Source organism: Podarcis filfolensis (assembly GCF_964270895.1).
Source record: "Podarcis filfolensis genome assembly, chromosome: 3".
In the NCBI taxonomy this organism is placed as follows: Eukaryota; Metazoa; Chordata; class Lepidosauria; order Squamata; family Lacertidae; genus Podarcis; species Podarcis filfolensis.
In genome coordinates this window covers 119,382,989-119,410,271 of record NC_139606.1, presented here as the reverse complement: position 1 = coordinate 119,410,271, position 27,283 = coordinate 119,382,989, and the positions used below count along the sequence as shown (strand labels likewise).

Genomic DNA, 27,283 nt, shown 5'->3' with positions numbered 1-27,283 from the left:
TGTGTGTGTTTTCAATTTACTTAACTTCTGTGGAATGCTAATGACTGACCAAGAGAGAGAGAGAGTTAGAGATCTGGTTTAAAACAGGAAAAAGGAGGCCCAACGTTGAGGAAGCAAAGAAGGAACATGCCGTTCTCACCATCGGTAACATCAGGGCTGGATTTTGGCTTTAGGAGGCAGCAAGCCATGATATTGCCATGGAAGGGCGGCAGCTCAGTGGAAGAGCACTTATTTAGTATGAATCAAAGAGTTGAAAGTGTTAAGGAAAAATCTGGGTGTGAGGCTGCTCAGTCACCCGGCTGGTCGGGCAGAGCCCGCGGGTCCCTGTGGAATAAAGGAAGGAGTCCAGCCACCAACCGGAGCAAACAGCTTTAGACCAAAGTTTATTGCGCAACAGGTTCAAAGAGGAATTTTGAACCCCGAGGATGGGGTGACAAGGACTTTTAAAAGTTTCTATCTATCCCAGCATACAGTTCATTAAGCATCATCACTACATCACTGCTACATCAGGAAAGGGGTGGGTTATATATGATTAAATAAGGGACGCAGGTGGTCGGCGGTTTGAATCCCTGCGACGCGGTGAGCTCCCGTTGTTCTGTCCCTGCTCCTGCCAACCTAGCAGTTCGAAAGCACGTCAAAGTGCAAGTAGATAAATAGGTACCACTCCGGCGGGAAGGTAAACGGCATTTCCATGCGCTGCTCTGGTTCGCCAGAAGCGGCTTAGTCATGCTGGCCACATGACCCGGAAGCTGTACGCTGGCTGCCTCGGCCAATAAAGCGAGATGAGCGCTGCAACCCCAGAGTCGGCCACGACTGGACCTAACGGTCAGGGGTCCCTTTACCTTTACCTATGCATGATTAACATAGGAGGAATGTGTTGGGGCAACAGGCGGATACAAGATATGTATTGGGAAGTACATACTAAGCACCTACTACAAAGGGACAATAGAACTTTGGTTTGCATAGTCTGCCACCTGGGCAAGTCCGGAGGAGTGCCTTTGCCCAGCGATTGACACCTATGAGTACCTTCCTGTGAGTACCTGGCCTCCCGCTTGAGGGATTATGGCGGGGACTGAGTGGTTTCCAAGTCCTTGGCCAATGAAGCAAATTGGCGGTGGAATGAAGGAAACTGGCAAAGGAGTTGATTTCATATGGTTTTTAAAGCTAGGTAACTTCCCTGAGCTGTCAAGTTGAAAGGATACCTTTATGCATAATATTTGGAACATTTAGCAACTTTAAAGATGTGCCCCCCCCGTAATTTCCATAACAGAAGGGACCCCGAGGGTCATCCAGACCAACCCCCTGCAATTCAGGAATCTCAACTAAAGCATCCATGACAAGATGGCCATCCAACCTCTGCTTAAAAACCTCCAAGGAAGGGTTTTCAAGAAGCAACCATTCTCTCAGCCAGCAAAAAGCAGCTGATTCATAATAAAGTTTACAAACCTTCAGCCAGAGTTGATAGGTGTGTGTTGCAGTGTAGACTGAGCACATTTGCAGCTGCTTATGATCAGCATCACTTTAACAGCTAGCGTGGGTTCAGTAGCGACAAGATACTCTCGGAAGAAAAATCCTGGAGGCTTGACTTCCGTATTTACGGGACCGTCCCTCCTGGTCTGCTGGATTTAGAAGGTTTCAATAATGCATTTGGTTGGCATGCATATCTGTGGTACGATAAGGTAAAGGCACATAAAGCGTTCAAAAATCATATTGTTAGAAAAGCATTGTTTAATGTTTGGATAAGATATAAGGATTTGTTAGAAAAGAAAACCCCAAGATGGTTGTCACCAATGGAAGCGAAGGCACAGAAAAAACTCAATATGGAGGCCAAATGGCCGAAATATTGGGAAATTTTGGAACAAGATGGAGACAGAATAAAACTGCAGAGTTTTGAAAAACTGAAAAACAAAGTGCGAGATTGGCTCCATTATTACCAAATAATGGAGGCATACAATTTGGACAAAAAAGTTGGCTTCCAGGTGGATAAATCAGAATTGGAAACAGAATTGTTAGACTCAAAAATTAAGAATTTGTCAAGAATGCATAACTTGCTGTTGAAATGGAACACTCAGGATGAAACGGTAAAATCAGTTATGATCAAATGGGCACAAGACGTTGGACATAACATAATGATGGCTGACTGGGAACAGTTATGGACCACTGGTATGAAATTCACGGCATGTAATGCCCTAAGAGAAAATTTAATGAAAATGATTTATAGGTGGTACATGACACCAGTCAAGCTTGCAAAAATTTATCATCTGCCCGACAATAAATGTTGGAAATGTAATGAGACTGAAGGTACATTCTTTCACCTTTGGTGGACATGCCCAAGGATTAAGACATTCTGGGAGATGATTTATAATGAAATGAAAAAGGTATTTAAGTATACCTTCCTGAAGAAACCAGAGGCCTTTCTCCTGGGCATGGTCGGCCAATTGGTGCCAAAGAAGGATAGAACTTTTTTTATGTATGCAACAACAGCAGCAAGAATACTTATCGCGAAGTATTGGAAGACACAAGATCTACCCACCCCGGAAGAATGGCAGATGAAGTTGATGGACTATATGGAACTGGCGGAAATGACTGGCAGAATCCGAGACCAGGGAGAAGAGTCGGTGGAAGAAGATTGGAAAAAGTTTAAAGTCTATTTACAGAAATACTGTAAAATTAATGAATGTTAGAAAAATATGTAAATGAAGTTATATGGCTTTAGTAGAAATGCTATAAGGAATTAAGTATAAATAGATTATTAGAGTATTAAAGGAAAAAATAAGGTTAGAATATGTTAAGATAATTATAGGATAGAAAACAGAGGAAGATGGAAAGGAATTGCTGAAACAATTAACAGAAGTGGAATACAAAAAGGGAGGTGTGAGGAGGTTGCTGAATTAAGTGAATGAAAGATAAGATATTGAAATTGTTTGGTGTGTTTTAAATTGTTTTTATTTTGTTTTGTTAGTTTAATTGTATGGTTTATTTTGTTTTGTAGTGTTTAAATTGTTGGAAAAGAAATAAATATTATTTTTTTTAAAAAAAAACCTCCAAGGAAGGAGAGTCCACAACTTCCTTAGGGAGCCCATTCCAATGTCGAACAACTCTGACTGCTAGAAAGTTATTCAGATGTTGGTTCGAGTCCTATCCTCCAGAGCATGAGAAAACAAGCTTGCCCCGTCTTTCACGTCAAAGCCCATGAGAGATTTGAAGATGGCAGCACCCTTCCCTCCTGTGGTCTCCAGCAAGTAGTATTCAGAGTGATTTACTGCCTCCAACCAGGGAGGTAGAGCATAGTTATAGGGCTAGCTGTTGTTGTTGTTTAGTCGTTTAGTCGTGTCCGCCTCTTCGTGACCCCCTGGACCAGAGCATGCCAGGCACTCCTGTCTTCCACTGCCTCCCACAGTTTGGTCAAACTCATGTTAGTAGCTTCGAGAACACTGTCCCACCATCTCGTCCTCTGTCGTCCCCTCCTCCTTGTGCCCTCCATCTTTCCCAACATCAGGGTCTTTCCCAGGGAGTCTTCTCTTCTCATGAGGTGGCAAAGGCTTGGAGCCTCAGCTTCAGGATCTGTCCTTCCAGTGAGCACTCAGGGCTGATTTCCTTCAGAATGGATCGGTTTGATCTTCTTGCAGTCCATGGGACTCTCAAGAGTCTCCTCCAGCCCCAGAATTCAAAAGCATCAATTCTTCAGTGATCAGCCTTCTTTATGGTCCAGCTCTCACTTCAGTCCATCACTACTGGGAAAACCATAACTTTAACTATACAGACCTTTGTTGGCAAGGTGATGCCTCTGCTTTTTAAGATGCTGTCTAGGTTTGTCATTGCTTTGCTCCCAAGAAGCAGGCGTCCTCTCTTCCTCTATGAATATGGCTAATACTCTTTTAAAGCCACCCAAGTTGGGCATCCTTGCCTCCTGTGGGAGTGAGTTCCACAGTTCAGCTGTGTGCCATGTGAAGAATTATTATCAACATTGTTGGTGTCAGACATTGTTGCTGTCATCTGTCTGGAAGGGAATCTTGATTGTTTCCCCTCTGTGCTACATTGGTAAAGTAGCACAATGGATGATCTGCCTCTCTTTCCTTCATTATTTATATATATATAATGCAAGACTTGTTGCCAAAAACAGAATAGTTCACCAGCAGCAAAACCTGCTCTGTGTGGAATAACATGTATGTTATTAACTCTACATGAATGCAACATTTTTATATATATACACAACAGCATTTTTTTGCAATATTTTGCTTAAGTTGCCTGTTGTTTGCTGTCTGCTTCAGTTTTCTCTACATCCTGTGCTTTTTCTGGGGGTACGCATACTTAATAATAATAATCATCATAATAAATTTTATTTATGTCCCACCCTCCCCAGCCGAAGTTGGGCTCAGGGCGGCTAACAACAATAAAACAGTACAAAAGTACAGCACAAACAACACTCTAAAATCATTCATTATATTTTTAAAATATATTTATTAAAGTTTTACAAAAACATAAGTTTACAAAATGAGAAAAGGTCATACAAAAAGAAAAAGATACCAAAAAAAAAGAACATAGAAAAATACATGAAAAAGAAAAAAGAAGAATAAAAATACAAAATACAAAAGACTTTGAACTTTGTAACTTTGAACTCATTAGCTTATTTCCTTGGCTTCCTCACGCCTCCCCTTTTTGTATTCCCATTTAAATAATCAAATCAGCAAATCCTTACCCTCTTTCGTTTATCTTAACTCTGTATCTTAACATATTATAACTCTATATTTTCATCCATTATCAATTCATTTTTGCATATTCTTATTAACTTTGTTGCTAATGCCACTTATTTTCAATCCAACATCATTTTAACATTCATTAATTTTACAGTGTTTCTGAAGGTAGTCTTTAAATTTCTTCCAGTCTTCTTCCACCAACTCTTCTCCCAGGTCTCGGATTCTGCCAGTCATTTCCGCCAATTCCATATAATCCGTCACCTTCATCTGCCACTCTTCCAGGGTGGGTAGCTCTTGTGTCTTCCAATACTTTGCAATAAGTATTCTTGCTGCTGTTGTTGCATACATAAAGAAGGTTCTATCCTTCTTTGGCACCAATTGGTAAAATCATTCATTATAAAATTAATTCAAATCAAGCCACTGGCAACCATTGGGCCAGAGCTCCGCGAAGATTGCCGAGGGAGGGAGTCAGGCTGTGCCTTGGCCAAAGGCCTGGTGGAACAGCTCTGTCTTGAAGGCCCTGCGGAAAGATGTCAAGTCCCGCAGGGCCCTGGTCTCTTGTGACAGAGCGCTCCACCAGATTGGGGCCACAGCCGACAAAGCCCTGGCTCTTCTAAACGTTTTGTGAATCTTTGTACTTTTGCCCATTTACTGTATTCATTTTCCCCGATCTGAACTATAAAACGGTGATTTTATGGAGCCAAAATGAGATGAGCCAATTTATATAGAAAAAAAAAGCACTGCGTACACCACTTAGAAATATTTCAAATATATTCACCCATCGTGGGTGAAACCTGCGGCGCTAGGACCTGCCCATCCCCTGCCGGCTTGGAGGAGGAGGAGGAGGGCAGTGGGGGGCGTGGCTCTACGTGAGGGGCGTGGCTTTTTCGCGCAGGTGGGAGTAGGCGTGGCCCACTTGTCCCCGGCCGACTTCTTCGAGTAGGGGGCGTGGCTTCCCTCGGCGGGTGGGCGTGGCCTCGCCTTCCCCTCAGATTCTCCTCAGAGCCTCTTTTCCCTCAGAGCGTCTCTGGCTCGGGAGGCGATGGCGGCCAAGCGGCGGGCGGTGCTCTTCGACCTGGGCGGCGTCCTCTTCGGCAGCGGCCTCCCGGGAGTCTTCCGGCAGCTGGAGCCGTCCCTGGGCCTGCCCGGGTGGGTAGCCGGCCGCGAGGGGAGGACGCGGCGGCGGCGGCGGAGGGGGCGGAGGCAAAGCCGCCCGCCCGACTGCTGCTCTGGGCTCGGGGGGCGACGCCAACCGCAAAAAACAACCCCGCAGCCGCCGCCGCGTCTCTCGTGCGTTTGTGTGTTGTTGGTCGCGCCCGGCCGCGCGCGAGGGAGAGAGAGGCTGCTGCGCTGAATTTCTCGGGAGTCAGAAAGAGAGAGAGAGAGATCCACTCGTTGGATATTCGTGATAATTATCACAATTTAATGATCGCTGTTCTTTAATTGATAATTAAATGATAATTAATTACAGAATTACAGAATAATTAATTACAGAATAATTAATTACAGAATTAATTAATTAATTGATTAATTACAGAATTAATTAATTAATTAATTACAGAATTAATTGGGTGTATCTGAAGAAGTGTGCATGCACACGAAAGCTCATACCAAGAACTAACTTAGTTGGTCTTTAAGGTGCTACTGGAAGGAAAAAAATTTGTTTGTTTTGACTATGGCAGACCAACACGGCTACCTATCTGTAATTACAGAATCGTGTGTACTCAATAAATGAGCAATAATTAATGTTTATGTAATATAATAAAAATAGTTAATAATAATAATAATTTATTATTAATTAAACTAAATTAAATTAAATAATTAATAATGACCATTTATTTATTTTTAAATAAATTTAATTTTATTATTATTATTATTATTATTTATACACCGCTCCTCTGGCTGGGTTTCCCCCTACTGTATATAATCGCATATACTTAGCTAATTATAGTGGGATACTGTAATATTTTAATTATTATTTAATTCCACGTAATCATATAATAGCAAATGACAAATTAATTATAGCTAAATAATTCTTAGCTAAATAATCTAACCCTGGAACAGAGGGGGCTGGGTGGTGCTGCCTCGCGGTTGCCTTTGGGGTTGGTGGTGGCCCCGGGGGAGTTGTTGCGCTCTGCACATGCTTAGGTGTTCGTTGCTACGCACAGTGCTTTGCAGATATGGTACCTGTGGCCTTTTTGGACCCAGGACCCGCTTTGAACCCAAACGTGCATTGGGGACCCGTTTCTTAATCCTTTAGCACATGTTTGTTTGGTTGTAAGCTGCCCTGTGATCTTCAGGGGAGTAGTATATCAATCAATCAATCAATCAATCAATTTTAATAGATAGATAGATAGATAGATAGATAGAGGTTCTGCTGAATGTATTGGACATCCCTGAGAGTCAGATTGAGAGAGACCAGTTCATTAAACATATTAAACCCCAAGCTTATGTGCCCCCCCCAGCAGCTGGCAGGACAGTTGCTGCACTCTGCATATGCTTAGAGGTGTTTCAAGTCTGTTGTCATGTAGGCAGTGTCCTGAGCATTGGGGTTAGAAGATGGGAAACCAGGGCTCTGTGGTGAACGCCCCACATTTAGGACTCTGAGATATGTTTGCACCTTGAGGTGTTTACTGGAATTGTTTGTGTACAGGGGAGGGAGATGAGGACGGCTAAAGGGGTCCTATTGCTTTGTGGTTATTGTTACGTATTGCTAATTTTGTTATTTATTTTGTTATTTATTTTCCAATTTCTCTTTACATTTTTATACAATCTTTCAAGACAAGTTCACAAGCCGTAGAAACAGCAAAGATTGCACATCTTATAACAACCCGATCCAATGAAAATAAGTCACAATAATAATTAATAATAATTTATTATTTATACCCCACCCATTTGGCTGGATTTCCCCAGCCACGCTGGGCAGCTTCCAACAAAGACTGAAAATAAATTAAAACATCAGTCATTAAAAACTTCCCTAAACAGGGCTGCCTTCAGATGTCTTCTAAGCACCAGATAGTTGTTTATCTATTTGACATCTGATAGGAGGGTGTTCCCCAGAGCGGGCGCCACTACCAAGAAGGCCCTCTGCCTGGTTCCCTGCAACTTGGGTGGTGCTGGATCTTTGGGAGAGTGCTCCTATTGCTGGATTAGCCTTTGTGAGAATGGGATGATGGATTTAGAAGAGACTTTGGCTTGATCCAGCAGCCACGCTCTTAAGTCACGTTCTGATTGTTCTTAAGAGTGGGCTTCTGGAAGCCATTTAGCAAGCTCCTGGTAGAGGTTGCACTTGAGCTTGAGGTTTCCTCATTTGTAGCTCACTCCCTTAATCACTGTGCAATATCCTGAGTTGAAGGACAGTACCCAGGCAGCCTTTCAACTTGTGCCAGGGCTTCGTATTGGCAGTAGGGGCTCCCATGATGGAATGAACCCTCTATGCAAAAGTATTCCATGCACATAGAATGCAAGCTTGTTTAGCCGGCAGGAAAGGTGTCCCTGTGTGTGAGTTGTTGTTTTTTTAACTTCACCTTCCTTTTACAGTGGTACCTCTAGTTACTGACTCGATCCGTTCCGAGGTGCCGTTTGCACCCCGGAAAGTCTGTAACTAGAGCGTCATTTCTGTGCATGCACGTGGTGTGATAGAGCACTTCTGTGCATGCGTGAAGTTCGCGGAACGCTTCTGCGCATGCGCAAAGCGCACAGAACATTTCTGCACATTTTTTTAAATAATATTTATTAAAGTTTCAAAAAAGTTACAAGAGTTACAAAAATGAAATAATGAAAAAAGAAAAAAGAAGGAAACAAAAAATACAAAATACAGAAAAATAGAAACAATTAAAAACAAATCAGTCTTTCCATGTCTTGTCTTTCATTTACTTATTTCCCTGACCTCCTCACACCTCCCTTTTTTGTATTATAGTTCAATAGTTGTTTCAGCAAATCCTTACCATTTTTGCTTTTATCTTAATAATTTATCTTAATATATTGTAACTTTATATTCTCACCTGTTAACAATCCATTTTTACATGCCCCTTTGTAGCATTACTGCTAAAACCACATAACTTCATTCCAGCATCCTTCTAACATTCCTTAATTTTACAGTGTTTCTGTAAATAGTCTTTAAATTTCTTCCAATCTTCTTCTACTGACTCTTCTCCCTGGTCTCGGATTCTGCCAGTCATTTCCGCCAGTTCCATGTAGTCCATCAACTTCATCTGCCATTCTTCCCGGGTGGGTAAATCTTGTGTCTTCCAGTACTTTGCGATGAGTATTCTTGCTGCTGTTGTTGCATACATAAAGAAAGTTCTATCCTTCTTTGGCACCAGTTGGCCGACCATGCCCAGGAGAAAGGCCTCTGGTTTCTTCAAAAAGGTATATTTAAATACCTTTTTCATTTCATTATAGATCATCTCCCAGAAAGCCTTAATCCTTGGGCACGTCCACCAAAGGTGAAAGAATGTACCTTCATTTTCTTTACATTTCCAACATTTATTATCGGGCAAATGATAGATTTTTGCAAGCTTGACTGGTGTCATGTACCACCTGTATATCATTTTCATAATATTCTCTCTTAAGGCATTGCATGCCATAAATTTCATACCTGTGGTCCATAACTGTTCCCAGTCAGCAAACATAATGTTATGTCCAACATCTTGTGCCCATTTAATCATAGCAGATTTCACCGTTTCATCATGAGTGTTCCATTTCAACAGCAAGTTATACATTCTTGATAATATCTTAGTTTTGGGATCTAACAGTTCCGTTTCCAATTTTGATTTTTCCACCTGGAAGCTAAACCACGAGCCTCTTGGGCTTGCCGATGCTCTGCCCAAGTTTCTGTCAGCCTAGCAGTTCGAAAACATGCCAGTGTGAGTAGATAAATAGGGACGATAAATGGCGTTTCCATGCGCTCTGGCTTCTATCACGGTGTCCCATTGCGCCAGAAGTGGTTTAGTCCTGCTGGCCACATGACTCGGAAAGCTGTCTGTGGACAAACACCGGCTCCCTTGGCCTGAAAAGCGAGATGAGCGCTCCAACCCCATAGTCGCCTTTGACTGGACTTAACCGCCCAAGGGTCCTTTAACTGATCTGACCTGACCTTCTCTTCTGCTCTCTTCCCATTCTCAGTAAATTATGAATGCTTCTCTCTTCCGTGCTCAGACTTCCGTTGCTCTTCTTCGAGCAGGTATGATCCAGCCCAAGACTGGAACTGTCCCAGCTAAGTGGATATGGGAGAGGTTGCAACGTTTGGGGCTTCTTAGTTGAGAGCAAAGAGGAGTAAGAAGATGCAAGACAGAACTGTATAAAATTATTCATGATGTGGAGAAAGTGGATAGAGGAGTTACTTCCCCCTGTCCTTTAATAACTAAAACCCTGGACCACATGTTGAAGCTGAAAGCTGGACAATTCAGGACAGACAAAAGAAAGTACTTTTTCACACGGCACAAAGCTAAACGATGGAATTTGTTGCCACGAGAGGCCGTGATTTATTCATTTTTTGCATTTATATTGTTGTTTAGTCGTTTAGTCGTGTCTGCCTCTTCATGACCCCCTGGACCAGAGCACGCCAGGCACTCCTGTCTTCCACTGCCTCCCGCAGTGTGGTCAAACGCATGCTGGTAGCTTCGAGAACACTGTCCCACCATCTCGTCCTCTGTCGTCGCCTTCTCCTTGTGCCCTCCATCTTTCCCAACATCAGGGTCTTTTCCAGGGAGTCTTCTCTTCTCATGAGGTGGCCAAAGTCTTGGAGCCTCAGCTTCACGATCTGTGCCTTTATATAGCCCACCTTTTTATCCAAGGAGCTCAATGTAGCAGCCATGATTCCAGCCAGCATTGGGTTGCCAGTGATGTGTGTGCAGCCATGTCAGAGCACCAGCAAATGATAAACGGGGTTCAGGCAATTACACCATCTGTTGATGGGCTTGGAATGGAGGGTGGTGCAGCTGAATAGTGAAGGTTGCAAGATTCAGGGCAGATAGAGGATTTTTTCATGAAACACATAGTTAAACTATGGAACTTGCTCCCCCAGAAGGCAGCAGTGACCACCAACTCACTTCTTGTAGGTACTTGTTATTGTTTTGAGAGGTATTGTATTGAGCTTGGCTTTGCTGGGAACAGGTGGCGCTGTGGTCTAAACCACTGAGCCTCTTGGGCTTGCCGATTGGAAGGTCGGTGATTCGAATCCCCACGACGGTAGTGAGCTCCCGTTGCTTTGTCCCAGCTTCTGCCAACCTAGCAGTTCTAAAGCACGCCAGTGCAAGTAGATAAACAGGTACCACTGTGGCTTCTGTCACAGTGTCCCATTGCACCAGAAGCGGTTTAGTCCTGCTGGCCACATGACCCGGAAAGCTGTCTGTGGACAAACGCTGTCTCCCTCGGCCTAAAGCGAGATGAGCGCCGCAACCCCATAGTCGCCTTGCACTGGACTTAACCATCCAGGGATCCTTTACCTTACCTTTTGTTTCAGCTAGATTTGGGGGAATATCTCTCCAAGTCAATATGGGGGTTACTTAATGCTATGTCACCCTCAGGCCCTGTTTGCAAAAGTTGGTGTCTTCCATGCCTGTTTGGGAATAAGTTCAGACCACTGTGTTCGGTGATGTCTACTCACAGATAAGCATGCACAGGATCTACATCTCTCTCATCTGCTGCTGCTGTCCTCAGAAGGGACAGAAAGCATTTTTTTATAACCGTCTCTTATCTTTGACTTTAGACTTCAGATACACCACAGAGAGGCTACCCTATTTTTCGCTCTATAACACGCACCCGACCATAACACGCACGTAGTTTTTAGAGGAGGAAAATCCGTAGGCATGCCACCCGTAGGCATTCCCTCCATAACACGCACAGACATTTCCCCTTACTTTCTAAGAGGAAAAAAGTGAGTGTTACGGTGCAAAAAATACGGTAATTTTATAAGGCGTTTGGACATGAAAAAAGAAAGCATCTGAACACATGTTTCCACTGGGAGAGGGAGAAGGGCAAGACAGCATTTCACTGCACCCTCTTTTATTTTGTGATTTTAATTGTGCCCAGAAAACATCATAAATATCTGTTTATTGAAACAAACAAGCCCCATGCCATTTGGTCCTGTCAATTTTGCCATTCTCTTTAGAGGGATATTTTATTGATCTTTGTCTGAAACTACAATCATTTCATCTCACCATTTCCAGCAAATGCACCTTAAGGTTACTTGCACTGAAACTGAACTTAATACACATTTCAGTCACAGTACAGTTAAAAGGAATTTTGTGCTTTAAAAAAAGTGTCGCTAGAATAAATCAATCAATACAAACAGCAGCAGGAACAGCAGCCCCAGTTCTAGACAGGAACAGAGGAAACTCTCTCTTTTTTCTTTTCCCTATATAATTGTGTTTTGTATTTTTGTATAAATGAGTTAGAGTTTTGAGTGTTTAATGGGTTAAAAAAAGCTTTCAATAAAAATGTTATTGGCAAATAAGGAAACTGCCTTATTATATGTGAGTAAGTTCGAAAGCACATCAAAGTGCAAGTAGATAAATAGGTACCGCTCCCGTGGGAAGGTAAACGGTGTTTCCGTGCGCTGCTCTGGTTCGCCAGAAGTGGCTTTGTCATGCTGGCCACATTACCTTTAAGGCATGAAAACTGCCTAAATCTCTCTTACCTAGGTAACACAGGGACCTCGCTTTATTTCCTTCATGTATTTTCCAACACCTTTATCACTCAGTGTTCTCATGCTAACTGCACCCCAGCTTTGTTTGAAACCACTCACTCTTGTCTAACCCACAGGTTGTACCCTTTGGAATGCATAAAGCAACACTTATGTACTTTATTGTGACATTTCGGAAGGTATCTTTTGTAAAGTTATCTGAGTTGATCAGGGATGTACCTGTAGGCTCCTGTATGTGTTAGGAATGCAGTTTCTTCATGTAAGAGATAACACTGAGTTTAGCCCAGTCAGTTGCTGAGCAAGTAGTGTAACTCCCGTTTAATCATAGAATGCAACAGCCTGTTTGCACAAGGCAGCTTTTGCAAGAAGATGAGATGGAGCAATAAGCCAGTTGACTTCTGCTGGGAACTGATTGGCAGCCCGTGAGCTGGTGGTGGATTAAATGCTTGCAGAGTGAAGCAGCTACTAGTCACTCTTGAGAGATGAGCTGGCTGCCTCTCCAGGCTTGAGGCTGGAAGAGAAGAACCTTGCAGCTGAAACTCTCCCAGAGACATTTCATGGGTGTGTGGGAAGGCAGGAGAAATGGGACTGGTTAAGCAGCCCAGACCATTTGTCCATTAATGTTGCTAACCACAATTACTCTTGCCTGCCTAACTCTTCGCACGTAACCATGGCAAGTCATTGCTGGTGCATTAGCAGCCTAAAGAGAGCGAGGCAGATTCATGGAGGAGAGGGCTACTGATGGCTTCTAGCCATGATGGCTGTGACCAGTTACTGGAAACCTGGATGCTTTAGCTGAGATTCCTGCATTGCAGGGGGTTGGACTAGATGACCCTTGGGTCCCTTCCAACTCTACCATTCTATGATTTAGGACACATAGAATAATATATTTCTTCATGCAGTACATAGTCATACTATGGAGGCAGTGATTTATGAAGGAGAGGGCTGTCAATGACTACTAGCCATGATGCTTCTGGATACCAGTTGTTGCCAACCACAAGATGGGAGAGTGCTCTTGCTCACGTTCTGCTCGTTGGTTTCCCAACAGGCATCTGGGTGGCCATTGTGAGCATGGGATGCTGGACTCAACAGACCAGAAGGGCCATTGGCATGATCCTGCAAGCTATTCTTATTTTCTTATGCCCTTTGACACCAATTGCCATAATTGGTTGGTAGTGAATACAGTGGTACCTCGGGTTACATACACTTCAGGTTACATACACTTCAGGTTACAGACTCCGCTAACCCAGAAATAGTACCTCAGGTTAAGAACTTTGCTTCAGGATGAGAACAGAAATCGTGCTCCAGCGGCGCGGCGGCAGCAGGAGGCCTCATTAGCTAAAGTGGTGCTTCAGGTTAAGAACAGTTTCAGGTTAAGAACGGACCTCCAGAACAAATTAAGTACTTAACCCGAGGTAGTACTGTAACTGGTTGCCTGTGGAGTGTTTTCAGTATGTGGGGGGGGGCATTCATATTTATATTCAAATATATTTCTTCATGCAGTACATAGTCATACTAGGGAAGCAATGATTTATGAAGGAGAGGGCTGTCAATGACTACTAGCCATGATGCTTCTGGCTACCAGTTGCTGCCAACCACGAGATGGGAGAGCGCTCTTGCTCACGTTCTGCTCGCTGGTTTCCCACCAGGCTTATGGTTGGCCATTGTGAGCAGAGAATGCTGGACTCGATAGACCAGATGGGCCACTGGCGTAATCCTGCAGGCAGCAATAATAATAATAATAATAATAATAATAATAATAATAATACCCTGGCCATCTGGCTGAGTTTCCCCAGCCACTCTGGGCGGCTTCCAATCAAGTGTTAAAAACAGTACAGCATTAAATATTAAGAACTTCCCTAAACAGGGCTGCCTTCAGATGTCTTTTAAAGAAAAGATAGCTGCTTATTTCCTTCACATCTGAAGGGAGGGTGTTCCACAGGGCGGGCGCCACAACCGAGAAGGCCCTCTGTCTGGTTCCTTGTAACTTCATTCTCGCAATGAGGGAACCGCCAGAAGGCCCTCAGAGCTGGACCTCAGTGTCTGGGCTGAACAATGGGGGTGGAGACGCTTCTTCAGGTATACAGGACAGAGGCTGTTGAGGGCTTTAAAGGTCAGACCAACACTTTGAATTGTGCTCGGAAGCGTACTGGGAGCCAATGATTGTCCTTTTTACCAATTGTTGTCTTTTTAATTGTATATATTGCTTGTTTTATGTTGCTATGGCCATTGGCTAATGCGAATAAAGTTTATCTATCTATTGTGCTTGGAAACGTACTGGGAGCCAATGCAGATCTTTTAGGACCGGTGTTATGTGGTCCCGGCGGCCACTCCCAGTCAACAGTCCAGGTGCCGCATTCTGGATTAATTGCAGTTTCCGGGTCACCTTCAAAGGTAGCCCCATGTTGGGTTGAAATAACGACAGACAGGTAGCGAGTGTCATCTGGGAGGCATCTCCTGAGCAAGTCTCAAGGAGCCTCTTTTATTGAATATTACAACATTGCCACATATGTGCTTATTGCTGATTGGTTAACACAGGTACAAAGCAAAGGTTGCATTAATCACCAATACATTAAAGGCTGGGAAAGGGTGCACAAAACTAGACAGGCATGAAGACCTTCTAATTAAACTTTTACTAGTGATTGATATAACATTCATCCGTAGATGTGGTCAACTATGCATTAAGAACAGGCACGTTACGGTGTTTCATGAACTCAATGTGAACTGAACATTCTGGGGTGGTGAGGGAATGTCTTAGTATTAGAATGATTTGTGCAGAACGATTTATGCAGCATGTACAGAGACGAAACTTAGAAGCAAGACTTTCCCAAACATGTCACAGTCATGTGCAGAATCAAGACTTTCCTTCATCTCCTCCTTTCTTTTTTATTTAAAAGTGAGTGGGACAAAAATACTTCGGGATACGTGGTTTGCCAGCGCATACCCGAAATAAGTCTGCCCACCGATGTTGTTATGTGATTTCAGGGTGAATGGGACAAAAAATACTTCGGGATACGTGGTTTGCCAGCGCATGCCCGAAATAATTCAGCCCACGTCTCCCCTAATGTTTACTGTTGGTGCTGCCATTTCGTAAAATAGGCAGCAATAATTTTATTGGGTGGCTGAGGAGGAGAAAAACACTGAGACCAAAGGCGTATGAGACCAGGGATGCACTGGATGAAACAACATAGCAAAATTAATATACATATTATGATAATAACATATTGAAAAAGATTGCGAAGCCAATTCATATTTGGCAACCAGCCAGTGAGCCACTGGGTAAACGAATCCCAGAGGCCAGAAAGTCCAACGTCCTGTTTGATGTGATGTGTGAGATTTTGCAAATGAGAAATTTGTGCTTGAATAGCTTTAGAATTGTCAGTAATGTTGAAACAGCACATGCCATCCATTTGTTCACAACCATAATGATGAAGCATTAGCAAATAATCTATTGCAGCGCGATTCTGTAAGAGTCCGTGACGCAATTCACTCTGTTCTTTACTCAAAAGGTGAAGGGCTTGTGAAGTAGAATTCAAGGCTTTTGCTGCGGAGCAAGCTAAAGAGTTAATATTCCTGCTATTCCGTACAGCCAATCCAGGGACTCCTAAAAGAGAGACAGCTAGAGAAATATATTCAGATCTGCTAGGGAGAGAAACAGAATCATCACAATCATTAATCAATTCTACAGAGCGTCGATATCGAGAGCGGGATAAATGATGCTTCTTGGGTAATATGATAGACAAACGGCTTAAACAGCAAGGTGTGCCATGGCTAATATTTGCTGGAATATAATTGAATGTGTAGCCTGGACACGACCAGAACCAGCCTTCAGGCAGCTCTGTATATTTATATACATAGGAAATATTTACATAATCAGAGCAGTTGAAATTATCCTTGCCCATTGTCACACAGTTGGTTTTTGTGCAATTGACCATACGGGTGCAAGTGATATTAAAAGAGGCCACGTATGGGGTCAACAAATCAATGGCCAGAGATGGGCGTCGGCGAACTTGGTTACCCCAGTTATGGTAACCAGAATAACCAAGGGTGCGGAGAGAATCATTTTGGGGTAAGGATGAATAAAACCAGGTATCATTTTGCAAATCGAGAGGGTCATGGCAAACAGGGATAAGGCAAGACCCAAGGATTTCACCTATTGATACCTGCTGAGTTAGGCAAAAGGATGAAACATTGAGGCTTTTTGCAAAAGATTCCCACACATTAATTGGTGTGGAATCACCGCTATTAGGAGCGGAAGCAGAAAGGGGCAAAAACAAAACACTGAAAATGAGCACTATCATGGAATTTATATTAAGGCACGAAATGAGGCACAGAAGCAAATTATCAGGGCTTGCTTCCAGCTGCTGTTCCTTTCTAAACTGTTCAGCTTGAAGTGAGAGTGATTTTATTTGGCCACTGAAGACGGAAAGGCTGGAGGGCTTGATTCACATAGTATGGGGGAGTGCAAGCTTACTCATTAAATTGAATGGTAGCTTGCAATTGTTGTAGCAAATCTCTGCCCCACAGATTGAGGTGGATTTTCAGCACACAGGGCTGGATATATGCAATGGTTTCAGAGCTATCAGGCAGAGAAACAGGCAGCCACTGTACGCTTTTAGAAGAGGTTTGAGGTCCACCCACACCCCAAACTGCAGAGGCAGACTCAAGGGGCCACGTGGGGTCCCAGCAATGACTGGAAATGACAGAAATGTCTGCGCCTGTGTCAATCAAGCCTTCCAGAACTTTGCCATTGATTTTGTACTTACGAAGAAGTTTCTGTTCACCGATCCTCTGGATTACAGCTAATAGCTGTGGAGAGAGAGGAGAGAGCTGGTGCAAATTACTATCCATAATAGAAGCAGTAGGATGAGAAGGGAGCACTACCAAATGCGCCCAAGACTCACCCTTTTTTAACTGCATGGGCAGATGGCTCCAAAGTTGAACCATGATTGTGCCCACATAGGCAGGATCTAGGACTCCCGGAATAACCATGATTCCTTCTTTGGCTGCAGAGAATTTGGGTAAAATCAAGCCTGCGACCTTAGGAGGTAGTGGGCCTGCCAATTGGGTGGGCATGAGCACGATTTCACCAGGTAAAACAGCGTCTTTGGTTTCCTGATTAATTAAGTCAATGGTGAAATCAGAAGGTGTTTCCTTTGGAAAATTTTCAATAGCAGAAACTGACGGCAAAGGGCTCTCTATTTCTGTTGTCCTCTCTATTTGTCCTGGCCCGAGAGTGGGGCCACCATGGAGTTTCCCGAACTCCGGCACTGATTTGCCCAATGATAGCCTTTACCACATTTTGGGCATTTTTTTGGAAGGTTTAGCCTTACTGCCATCACCATTCCTATGTGCTCCTCCGCCAGGGGCTCTGCATTGTTTGGCAAAATGACCTGGGCGCTTGCAGTTGAAGCAATTGCCTGTTGGCTTATTGCCAGCTTGGATGGCACCGGCAAGCAAGGACATCGCATGACTCTGGCTTCCAATTTCTGCACAAGTTTGAATCATATCGGCCAGGTCATATTTAGGGCGATGTATAACTGACTGCAATGCCTTTTTGCAGTCGGTGTTTGCATTTTCAAAAGCCAATTTTTTCATCAATTCATTTTGGGCTGTAGTGTTATCAACCTGCCTAGTGACTGATTCTTTCAACCTATCTATAAATTGATGGTAGGGCTCCGAATGTTGTTGCTTAATATTAACAAAGGAGCTCAGTGGTTGCCCTGAGACAGGGACTTTCCGAAAGGCACGTTGCACACAGGTCGCAGTGCGACTAAAATGCAAAGGTGTCAGTGTCGCCTGGGCTGTTATATTATCATACGGACCAGCGCCATAAAGTTGACTGGCTGTATGCTGTGGATCAGCCAGGGCTGATGCACTGTGCTTAAATTCACTATCAAAAACTACATATTGCGCTGGAGATAAAAGCATGCGCATCAAATCTTTCCAATCTTGGGGTAGCATTGTATAACCGCTTGCTATCCCCTCCAGCATCCCTATCACATAGGAGGATTTTAAACCAGAATCAGTAATGGCTCTCCTTAGTTCCCTCATAACAGAATAAGGAAGTGTCTCGTACAACACCTGTTGTTGAGCGGTTCCTTGGTTGGTATAGGAGATAGGGAAAGCAGATGGCATTTCCCCAGCCCATTCAGACTCTTCCTCTAAGGACAGGAGCCCTTTCTGCCTAGCTAAAGAAAGCGCGGCGCACACAGCTCCTGTAGGAGAGCACGCAGGGGCTGGGGCAGGCGAAGGAGGGATGGGGGGGGTGGATGTGGGCTGAGGCGTAGGGAGGGGCTGGCAAGGTTGCAATGGAGGTAAAATCTTGGGGTAAGGTGGGGGATTGTCTGCAACTGACAAAAGAGCAGGTGCCGTCGGAGATGCCTGAGGTCCTAATCTAGCGACGGCGTCTGCACATTTCTGCCAAGTAAGCAGACAATGAATCGGAGCCCTCGGTTCTGCGAAAAGGGTTTTTCCGATCTTTTGCCAAGCCTCTGACCCTAAAGACCCCGATTCTGGATACCAGGGACATTGGCAAGCAATCTCACATAGCAATTGTTCAATTTCATTCAAAGAAATATGAGCGCCCGCCACCCGCTGTCTAATGAGATAGAGCAACTCCTTGGCATGCTCTTTTTGGAATTTAGTCAATTCCCCCCCCCATACTCACGAAGTAGCGCGCTAAGACTTTTCCAGTCGAGTGAAGTACAGGGGCTTGGCTGCGTAAGGGATCTGGCAATCACGTCGGGGTCACCAGATGTTGGGTTGAAATAACGACAGACAGGTAGCGAGTGTCATCTGGGAGGCATCTCCTGAGCAAGTCTCAAGGAGCCTCTTTTATTGAATATTACAACATTGCCACATATGTGCTTATTGCTGATTGGTTAACACAAGTACAAAGCAAAGGTTGCATTAATCACCAATACATTAAAGGCTGGGAAAGGGTGCACAAAACTAGACAGGCATGAAGACCTTCTAATTAAACTTTTACTAGTGATTGATATAACATTCATCCATAGATGTGGTCAACTATGCATTAAGAACAGGCACGTTACGGTGTTTCATGAACTCAATGTGAACTGAACATTCTGGGGTGGTGAGGGAATGTCTTAGTATTAGAATGATTTGTGCAGAACAATTTATGCAGCATGTACAGAGACGAAACTTAGAAGCAAGACTTTCCCAAACATGTCACAGTCATGTGCAGAATCAAGACTTTCCTTCAGCCCCACGTAGAACGCATGGCAGTAGTCCAAGCGGGAGATAACTAGAGCATGCACCACTCTGGCAAGACAGTCCGCAGGCAGGTAGGGTCTCAGCCTGCGTACCTGGTGGAGCTGGTAGACAGTCACCCTGGACACAGAATTAACCTGCGCCTCCATGGACAGCTGTGAGTCCAAAATGACTCCCAGGCTGTGCACCTGATCCTTATCTTCTTATGCCCTTTGACATCAAATGGCATAATTGGTAGGAAGTGTTCTCCTGCGTTCTATTGTTTGCTTCACCTTCATGTTCCCTTCCCTTTCCCTACCCTACAACTCTATGATGGGAAAGATCAGCTCCTTCCATTTGATATATGATGTCAAACACTAAGCCCCATCGGGAACATGGAGACATCCTTTCAAAGGCACGCATGAGTGATGGCTTTAAAAAGAGGGATTAGGGGAGGTTGCTGAAATGCAATAGAACAAGACAGCACATGCTGCATTCTAATGGCAGGGAAGGGTAGCAGATATGGGATCAAGACAGTACAAGAGGTTCTGCCATCTAAGGCCCAGCCTTTAGCCTGAGGGATGAGTCCATATGCAGAACAACTAAAGCTCTTCTAGAGAAGACTTGAGAAATTGTATTTTCATCCCAAATTCCTTGGTTGATCTTCAGCCAGACCCACAACTGGATATAATTACTAGGTGGAGAATCTGAGGCTTCTGGGCGCTCTATTCTGCCTTGGTCAGACCCCACCTGGGGTCGTCTGCCCAGTTCTAGGCACTGCAGTTTAAGAAGGATATTGACAAGTTGGAAGGTGTGCAGAGGAGGCTGAGCAGGATGATGAAGGGCCTGGAAGGGCCTGGAAACCAAACCATATGAGGAATGGTTGAGGGAGTTGAAGATGTTTGGCCTGGAGAAGAGGAGACTGAGAAGTGATAGGATTGCCATCTTCACATATCTGATAGGCTGTCACATGGAAGATGGAGCAAGGTTGTTTCCTACTGCTCCAGAGGGGAGGGCCTGAACCAATAGTTTCAAATTATAAGAAAGGCGGTTCCGACTAAACATTAGGAAGAACTTTCTGACATTAAGAGCTGTGTGACAGTAGAAGAGACTCCCTTGGAAGGTGGTAGACTCCTTCCTTGGAGGTTTTTAAGCAGAGGCTGGTTGGCCTATCTGTTACAGAATCTTCAGCTTTGATTTCTGCATTGCAGGGGGGTTGGACTAGATAGGAACTGCAATTCTATGATTCTGATTCAGCCTGGAGCCTTCTGCATGCAAAGCAGGTGTTCTGCCGTGGAGCCTTGACCCGTCCTCGTTACCATTGATTTTTGAAGGCCAAGATTGCACTGTTATAATTTGAAATGATAAATAAATGAGACAAAAGCAGAGCTGCCAAACAAAGGAGCCAATTAGCATAAATATGCATTATGTAAGTAAAGGTCATTCCTAATGGAAGCAACTGTGCCAGAACCGTCGGAAACGGATGAGCTTTAAGCGTCCCTCAAGTTGACAGGTAACTCTATCAGAAATGCAGAGCTTCCGGCTCCTCTGGGTTCTCAATGAGCAGAAGAACAAGGTACAAATAAAAATATAGAAAGAGAAGCTCCAGAAACTTGAGTTCCCAAGAGGGATCCTAAGAAGGGAAGCCAAGGGAATCTATTTAGTGCAGAGAAGGAATCAAAGAGCAGAGTGAAAGAATGGGAAGTTAGGAAAAATAGGCAAGAGAAATTCAAGTCTTTTCACATCACAGCTGAGTGCTGGCCTTGAATACTGAAGCTCCATAAGAACTTAATAAGAGCCTGCTGGACCTGGCTGCTGGCCAGTCTCATCCAGCATCCTTTTCTCGCAATGGCCAACCAGATGCCTGTGAGAAACCAGCAAGAAGGATCTGAGCACAAGAGGCCTTTCCCCTGATTCAGTTTCTAGCACCTGGTGTTTCAGAAGCATCATTGCTTCCAACTGGGTGGAGACCAAGCATAGCTAGCAGCCATTCATAGCCTTTTCCTCCATGAACTTGTCTAATCCTCTTTTAAAGCCATCTAGGATGATAGCTGGGATGCGGCTGGTACTGTGGTCTAAACCACAGAGCCTAGGGCTTGCCGATCAGAAGGTTGGAGGTTCGAATCCCCGCAACGGGGTGACCTCCCGTTGCTCGGTCCCTGCTTCTGCCAACCTGGCAGTTCGAAAGCACGTCAAAGTGCAAGTAGATAAATAGGTACCGCTCCGGCGGGAAGGTAAACGGCGTTTCCGTGCGCTGCTCTGATTCGCTAGAAGTGACTTAGTCATGCTGGCCACATGACCTGGAAGCTGTACGCCGGCTGCCTCGGCCAATAAAGCGAGATGAGTGCTGGAACCCCAGAGTAGGCCACGACTGGACCTTAAGGTCAGAGGTCCCTTTACCTTTACTTTTTAGGATGATAGCTATCATTGCCTCCTGCTGGAGCAAGTTGCATAGTTTAACTGTGTGCTGCCATGAAGAAGGCACCTGTTGTTTGTTACATTGCTACTCGCTCTTCTTCCAAGGAACATAGGCTCCTCCACATCACCTCCCTGACAGCCATGTGGGTTAGGTTAGGAGGAGATCGCAACTAGCCTAAGTTTACTCACTAATTTTCATGGCTCAGAGGAACTCTCATTTAAACTTGGATCTTCCCAAGCCAAAGGCCGCAGCCTTTAAACTACACACCACCACTGGCTGTCAAAAGCGGGTTAAAGTACAGCCTCTGAAACTTCTTTCAAATGAAGGCTACACTTGCGGCCAAGGTAGAACTTGCCATGTGCCGTCAAGAATGGGAGGAGGAAGAACGGGGTATTTATGGGAGACCAGAACATTGTAATTGTAGGTGACTGTGAATGATAAGTGAACTCTGTTGCTTTAAACCAGGCAGAGGGCCTTCTCGGTAGTGGTGCCCGCGCTGTGGAACGCCCTCCCATCAGATGTCAAGGGAATAAGCAACTACCTGACTTTTCGAAAACATCTGAAGGCAGCCCTGTTTAGGGCAGTTTTTAATGTTTGATGTTTTATCGTGTTTTTAATATGTTATTGGGAGCCACCCAGAGTGGCTGGGGAAACCCAGCCAGATGGGCGGGGTATAAATATTATTATTATTATTATTATTATTATTATTATTATTAATTTAATTAAAGCACCAGCAGAATTTCCTGTCAAAGCTAGACCCCACTACAGGAGTGCATGATTTGGGTTCATGTGCAAAGCCTCGCACCCTTCATTAAGAGCAATAACCTTAGGGAAGGGGAAATATGATTGGCTCCCAAGTCCTAGAATGTTTGATTTGCTATGTTTACTACAGGATCAGCATGTTCTTCATCTGTAAATCTAAAAGAAAATCACTACCGAGGGTTACTTGACACCTTTAGGATTGAGCATGGCTTATGCTGACCACAATGATACGTTTTGGAAATGTAAATATAGAGTCTGCTCCTGGTTTAACACAGGGGAAGGGGGAAGTTAAAAGAGGCTTTTGGATAGAGATCATGAGTTATCCACAAAGTGCCAACCACCCTGAATGCTTTGAGGTTGTATGGCATCTGTGGCTGCATGGGATGGTACCCAACACAAGACATCTGAGAAAGCTTTGGGTCTCAGATTTATCTGACATTGTCTTCTTGCACTCTATATTGGGGTGGGGTGCCAGTGGCCCTCCAGATGCTGTTGAACACCCAACTCCTATCAGTCCCAGAAGTCAGCATGGCCAATGGTGAGGGTTGATGGGAGCTGGGACATGACCATGACATCTGGAGGGCCACAGGTTCCCCACTTCTGCTGATCTGCTTGTTGTGTGTTGATGATGTGTCTTACCTTTGTTTTTTTGCTTTTTTTTTTTTAAAAAAATGGATGAGACTTAATACATAGACACCATTTGGAGAATGGTACTTGGTGAGACAGGGATGTGGGTGGCGCTGTGGGTTAAACCACAGAGCCTAGGACTTGCCAATCAGAAGGTCAGCGGTTCAAATCCCCGCAACGGAGTGAGCTCCCGTTGCTCAGTCCCTGCTCCTGCCAAACTAGCAGTTCGAAAGCACGTCAAAGTGCAAGTAGATAAATAGGTACCGCTCCGGTGGGAAGGTAAACAGCATTTCTCTGCACTGCTCTGGTTTGCCAGAAGCGGCTTAGTCATGCTGGCCACATGCTGTACTCCGGCTCCCTCGGCCAGTAGAGCGAGATGAGCGCCGCAACCCCAGAGTCGGCCACGACTGGACCTAATGGTCAGGGGTCCCTTTACCTTTTACTTGCTGAGATACCAAGCCCAGGCATGAAGCAGATTGATGGGACTGCACAGCTGCCAGTAATGACAGTGCGCAGGGCAGAGGGGCTGAGACACAAAGAACTAGGACAGTTCAACAAGGCCCTTCAGTATTCTCTGGAAAGGCTGGGAAAGGGAACGTGAAGGCGAAGCAAACAACAGAATGCAGGAGGACATAAAATAATAATGATCATTATTACCGCTACTACTGTTTTACTTATTTCCTGACTTTCTCCAGAACCAGGACCCAAGGTGGCTAGAAAAAAAAAATGAAAAAAGAAGAAAAGAGAAAAAGTGTTGCTGAATCTGAGGAAGTGATTGCGCATCAGGGTGGCTTTCTGGTTTTGCCCAGTGCTGCTTTCCAAATCTTCCTGGCTGATGAAAAGCAACCCTTTGTTTTTCTCTATATCTCTGCCATCTCACCCCCCCCTCCCACTCAACACTTCTGCCTTCATTTGCTCATCTCTGCCTCTTTGTTTTCCTTCATTTGTGGGCAACGTGGAGGTGTGAGGAAGGGTTCCCCGGGTGAGGAGACGAACTCCTTTTCCTGGCTGTTTCGTTTTCGGCTGCTGCCCCTTGCAGAATGAATTGGTTGCAGGCACTTAGCAGGGAGCAATGGCCCTTTTTCCGTCAGGAAGACCTTTCTGACCCGTCTCTCTTGACCAGAGAAGGTGCCAGTTAATTCCCCCAGCTTTTCGGATTGTTATTGTGGTTTCTTCTAGAAGAGGAAGATTTCTGCTTTCTGCAGAACTGTTTTTGGCATTGAAAGAGGGGTGCTTGCAGACAACTCTTGTTCATGTTGCTAACTACATGTAGTACTGAGCCCAGAGCTCAGAAAGTGTGCATTCTAATGAAATTCCCTGATGCAAAATGCGGCGGTCACTAACAACACAGCCATTTGGCTTCACCCCCAGAGGCACACTCCATTGTCTCCTGAGATAGACAGATGCCACCAACAACTGGGTCTTAATCTTTCTTCCTCCCTATCGCCTGTTCCACCCTGCAATAATGAAAGAGCAGCAAAGAGATTAAAACACCAAGCACCGGCTTCCAAGGTATTACTTGCATTTCACCTGGAAAGGCTAAAACTCACTTAGTCAGGATACGCCCTTGAGCAGTTCCCCAGAGCAAAGAGATATGGATACTGCCTTAATTACAAAGGTTGGAGATTATCTGATTGAAAAGGAGGCAGATGAAAGAACCTGAGGTTTGGTCCGTTTCCCTTCTTGACAACTTAATCCTACAAGGGTATGCTTGGAAAGATTATTATTGCTTTAATTAACAACCCGCCCTTCACCCTAAGGTCCCAGGGCTGGTTGCAACAGTTTTGAATGCAATCGGATTGGTGAAGCCATCACTTTTACAGCTTTGGAGTTCAAACTTAAACCTGCGGTGCTGGCTGGCATTTCCATTGAGGTCCAGCGCCAAGGGCCTTCTGACAGTTCCCTCATTGCGAGAAGTGAGGTTACAGGGAACCAGACAGAGGGCCTTCTCGGTAGTGGCACCTGCCCTGTGGAACGCCTTCCCTTCAGATGTCAAGGAAATAAGCAGCTATCTTATCTTTAAAAGACATCTGAAGGCAGCCCTGTTTTGGGAAGTTTTTAATATTTAATGTTGTATTGTTTTTAACACTTGATTGGGAGCCACCCAGAGTGGCTGGGGAAACTCAGCCAGATGGGCGGGGTATAAATAATAAATTAATAATAATAATAATAATAATAATAATAATAATAATAATTTATTATTTATACCCCGCCCATCTTGCTGGGCCTCCCCAGCCACTCTGGGCGGCTTCCATAAAAACCAAAAATACAATAAAATATCACACGTTAAAAACTTCCCTGAACAGGGCTGCCTTAAGATGTCTTCTGAATGTCAGGTAGTTGTTTATCGTTTTGACATCTGCTGGAAGGGCGTTCCACAGGGCGGGCGCCACTACCGAGAAGGCCCTCTGCCTGGTTCCCTGTAGCTTTGCTTCTCGCAATGAGGGAACCGCCAGAAGGCCCTCGGCGCTGGACCTCAGCGTCCGGGCAGAATGATGGGGGTGGAGACGCTCCTTCAGGTATACTGGACCGAGGCCGTTTAGGGCTTTAAAGGTCAGCACCAACACTTTGAATTGTGCTCGGAAACGTACTGGGAGCCAATGTAGGTCTTTCAAGACCGGTGTTATATGGTCTCGGCGGCCGCCCCCAGTCACCAGTCTAGCTGCCGCATTCTGGATTAGTTGTAGTTTCCGAGTCACCTTCAAAGGTAGCCCCACATAGAGTGCATTGCAGTAGTCCAAGCAGGAGATAACCAGAGCATGCACCACTCTGGCGAGACAGTCCGCAGGCAGATAGGGTCTCAGCCTACGTACCAGATGGAGCTGGTAAACAGCTGCCCTGGACACAGATTTGACCTGTGCCTCCATGGACAGCTGTGAGTCCAAAATGACTCCCAGGCTGCGCACCTGGTCCTTCAGGGGCACAGTTACCCCATTCAGGACCAGGGAATCCTCCACACCTGCCCGCCTCCTGTCCCCCAAAAACAGTACTTCTGTCTTGTCAGGATTCAACCTCAATCTGTTAGCCGCCATCCATCCTCCAACCGCTTCGAGACACTCACACAGGACCTTCACCGCCCTCACTGGTTCTGATTTAAAAGAGAGGTAGAGCTGGGTATCATCCGCATACTGATGAACACCCAGCCCAAACCTCCTGATGATCTCTCCCAGCGGCTGCATGTAAATGTTGAAAAGCATGGGGGAGAGGACAGAACCCTGAGGCACCCCACAAGTGAGAGCCCAGGGGTCTGAACACTCATCCCCCACCACCACTTTCTGAACACGGCCCAGGAGTAAGGAGCGGAACCACTGTATGACAGTGCCTCCAGCTCCCAGCCCCTGAAGACGGTCCAGAAGGATGTTATGGTCAATGGTATCAAACGCCGCTGAGAGATCCAGCAGAACTAGGAAACAGCTCTCACCTTTGTCCCTAGCCCGCCGGAGATCATCAACCAGTGCGACCAAGGCAGTTTCAGTCCCATGATGAGGCCTGAATCCCGACTGGAAGGGATCCAAATGGTCCACTTCTTCCAGGCGTGCCTGGAGTTGTTCTGCAACCGCTCGCTCAATCACCTTGCCCAAGAATGGAAGATTTGAGACTGGGCGATAGTTGGCCATCGTGGCCGCATCTAAAGATGGTTTTTTAAGAAGCGGTTTAATAACCGCCTCTTTCAGCGGGTCTGGGAAGGCTCCCTCACGGAGGGAAGCATTCACCACCCCACGAAGCCCATCGCCCAGTCTTTCCCGGCTAGCTTTTATAAGCCAGGATGGGCAAGGATCCAGGAGACAGGTGGTTGGTTTCACTCGTCCAAGCAGCCTGTCCACATCCTCGGAGGTAACAGATTGGAATTGATCCCACTCAACTTGACTAGACAGAACTCTAGCACTCTCCCGCCCCGGCCCTGCTCCCACGGTGGAG

General features: G+C 45.1%; 1 protein-coding gene across 1 annotated transcript in view; it reads left to right on the top strand.

Moving 5' to 3' along the window:
• Positions 1-5,644: 5,644 nt before the first annotated feature.
• Positions 5,645-27,283, top strand: part of EPHX2 (epoxide hydrolase 2) — a 102,263-nt gene continuing 80,624 nt past the window's right edge. The window contains exon 1 of the mRNA XM_083605234.1: positions 5,645-5,846. Coding sequence (XP_083461360.1) covers positions 5,740-5,846 — 107 coding nt within the window. The 5' untranslated portion in view covers positions 5,645-5,739. The remainder of the gene's footprint in view (positions 5,847-27,283) is intronic.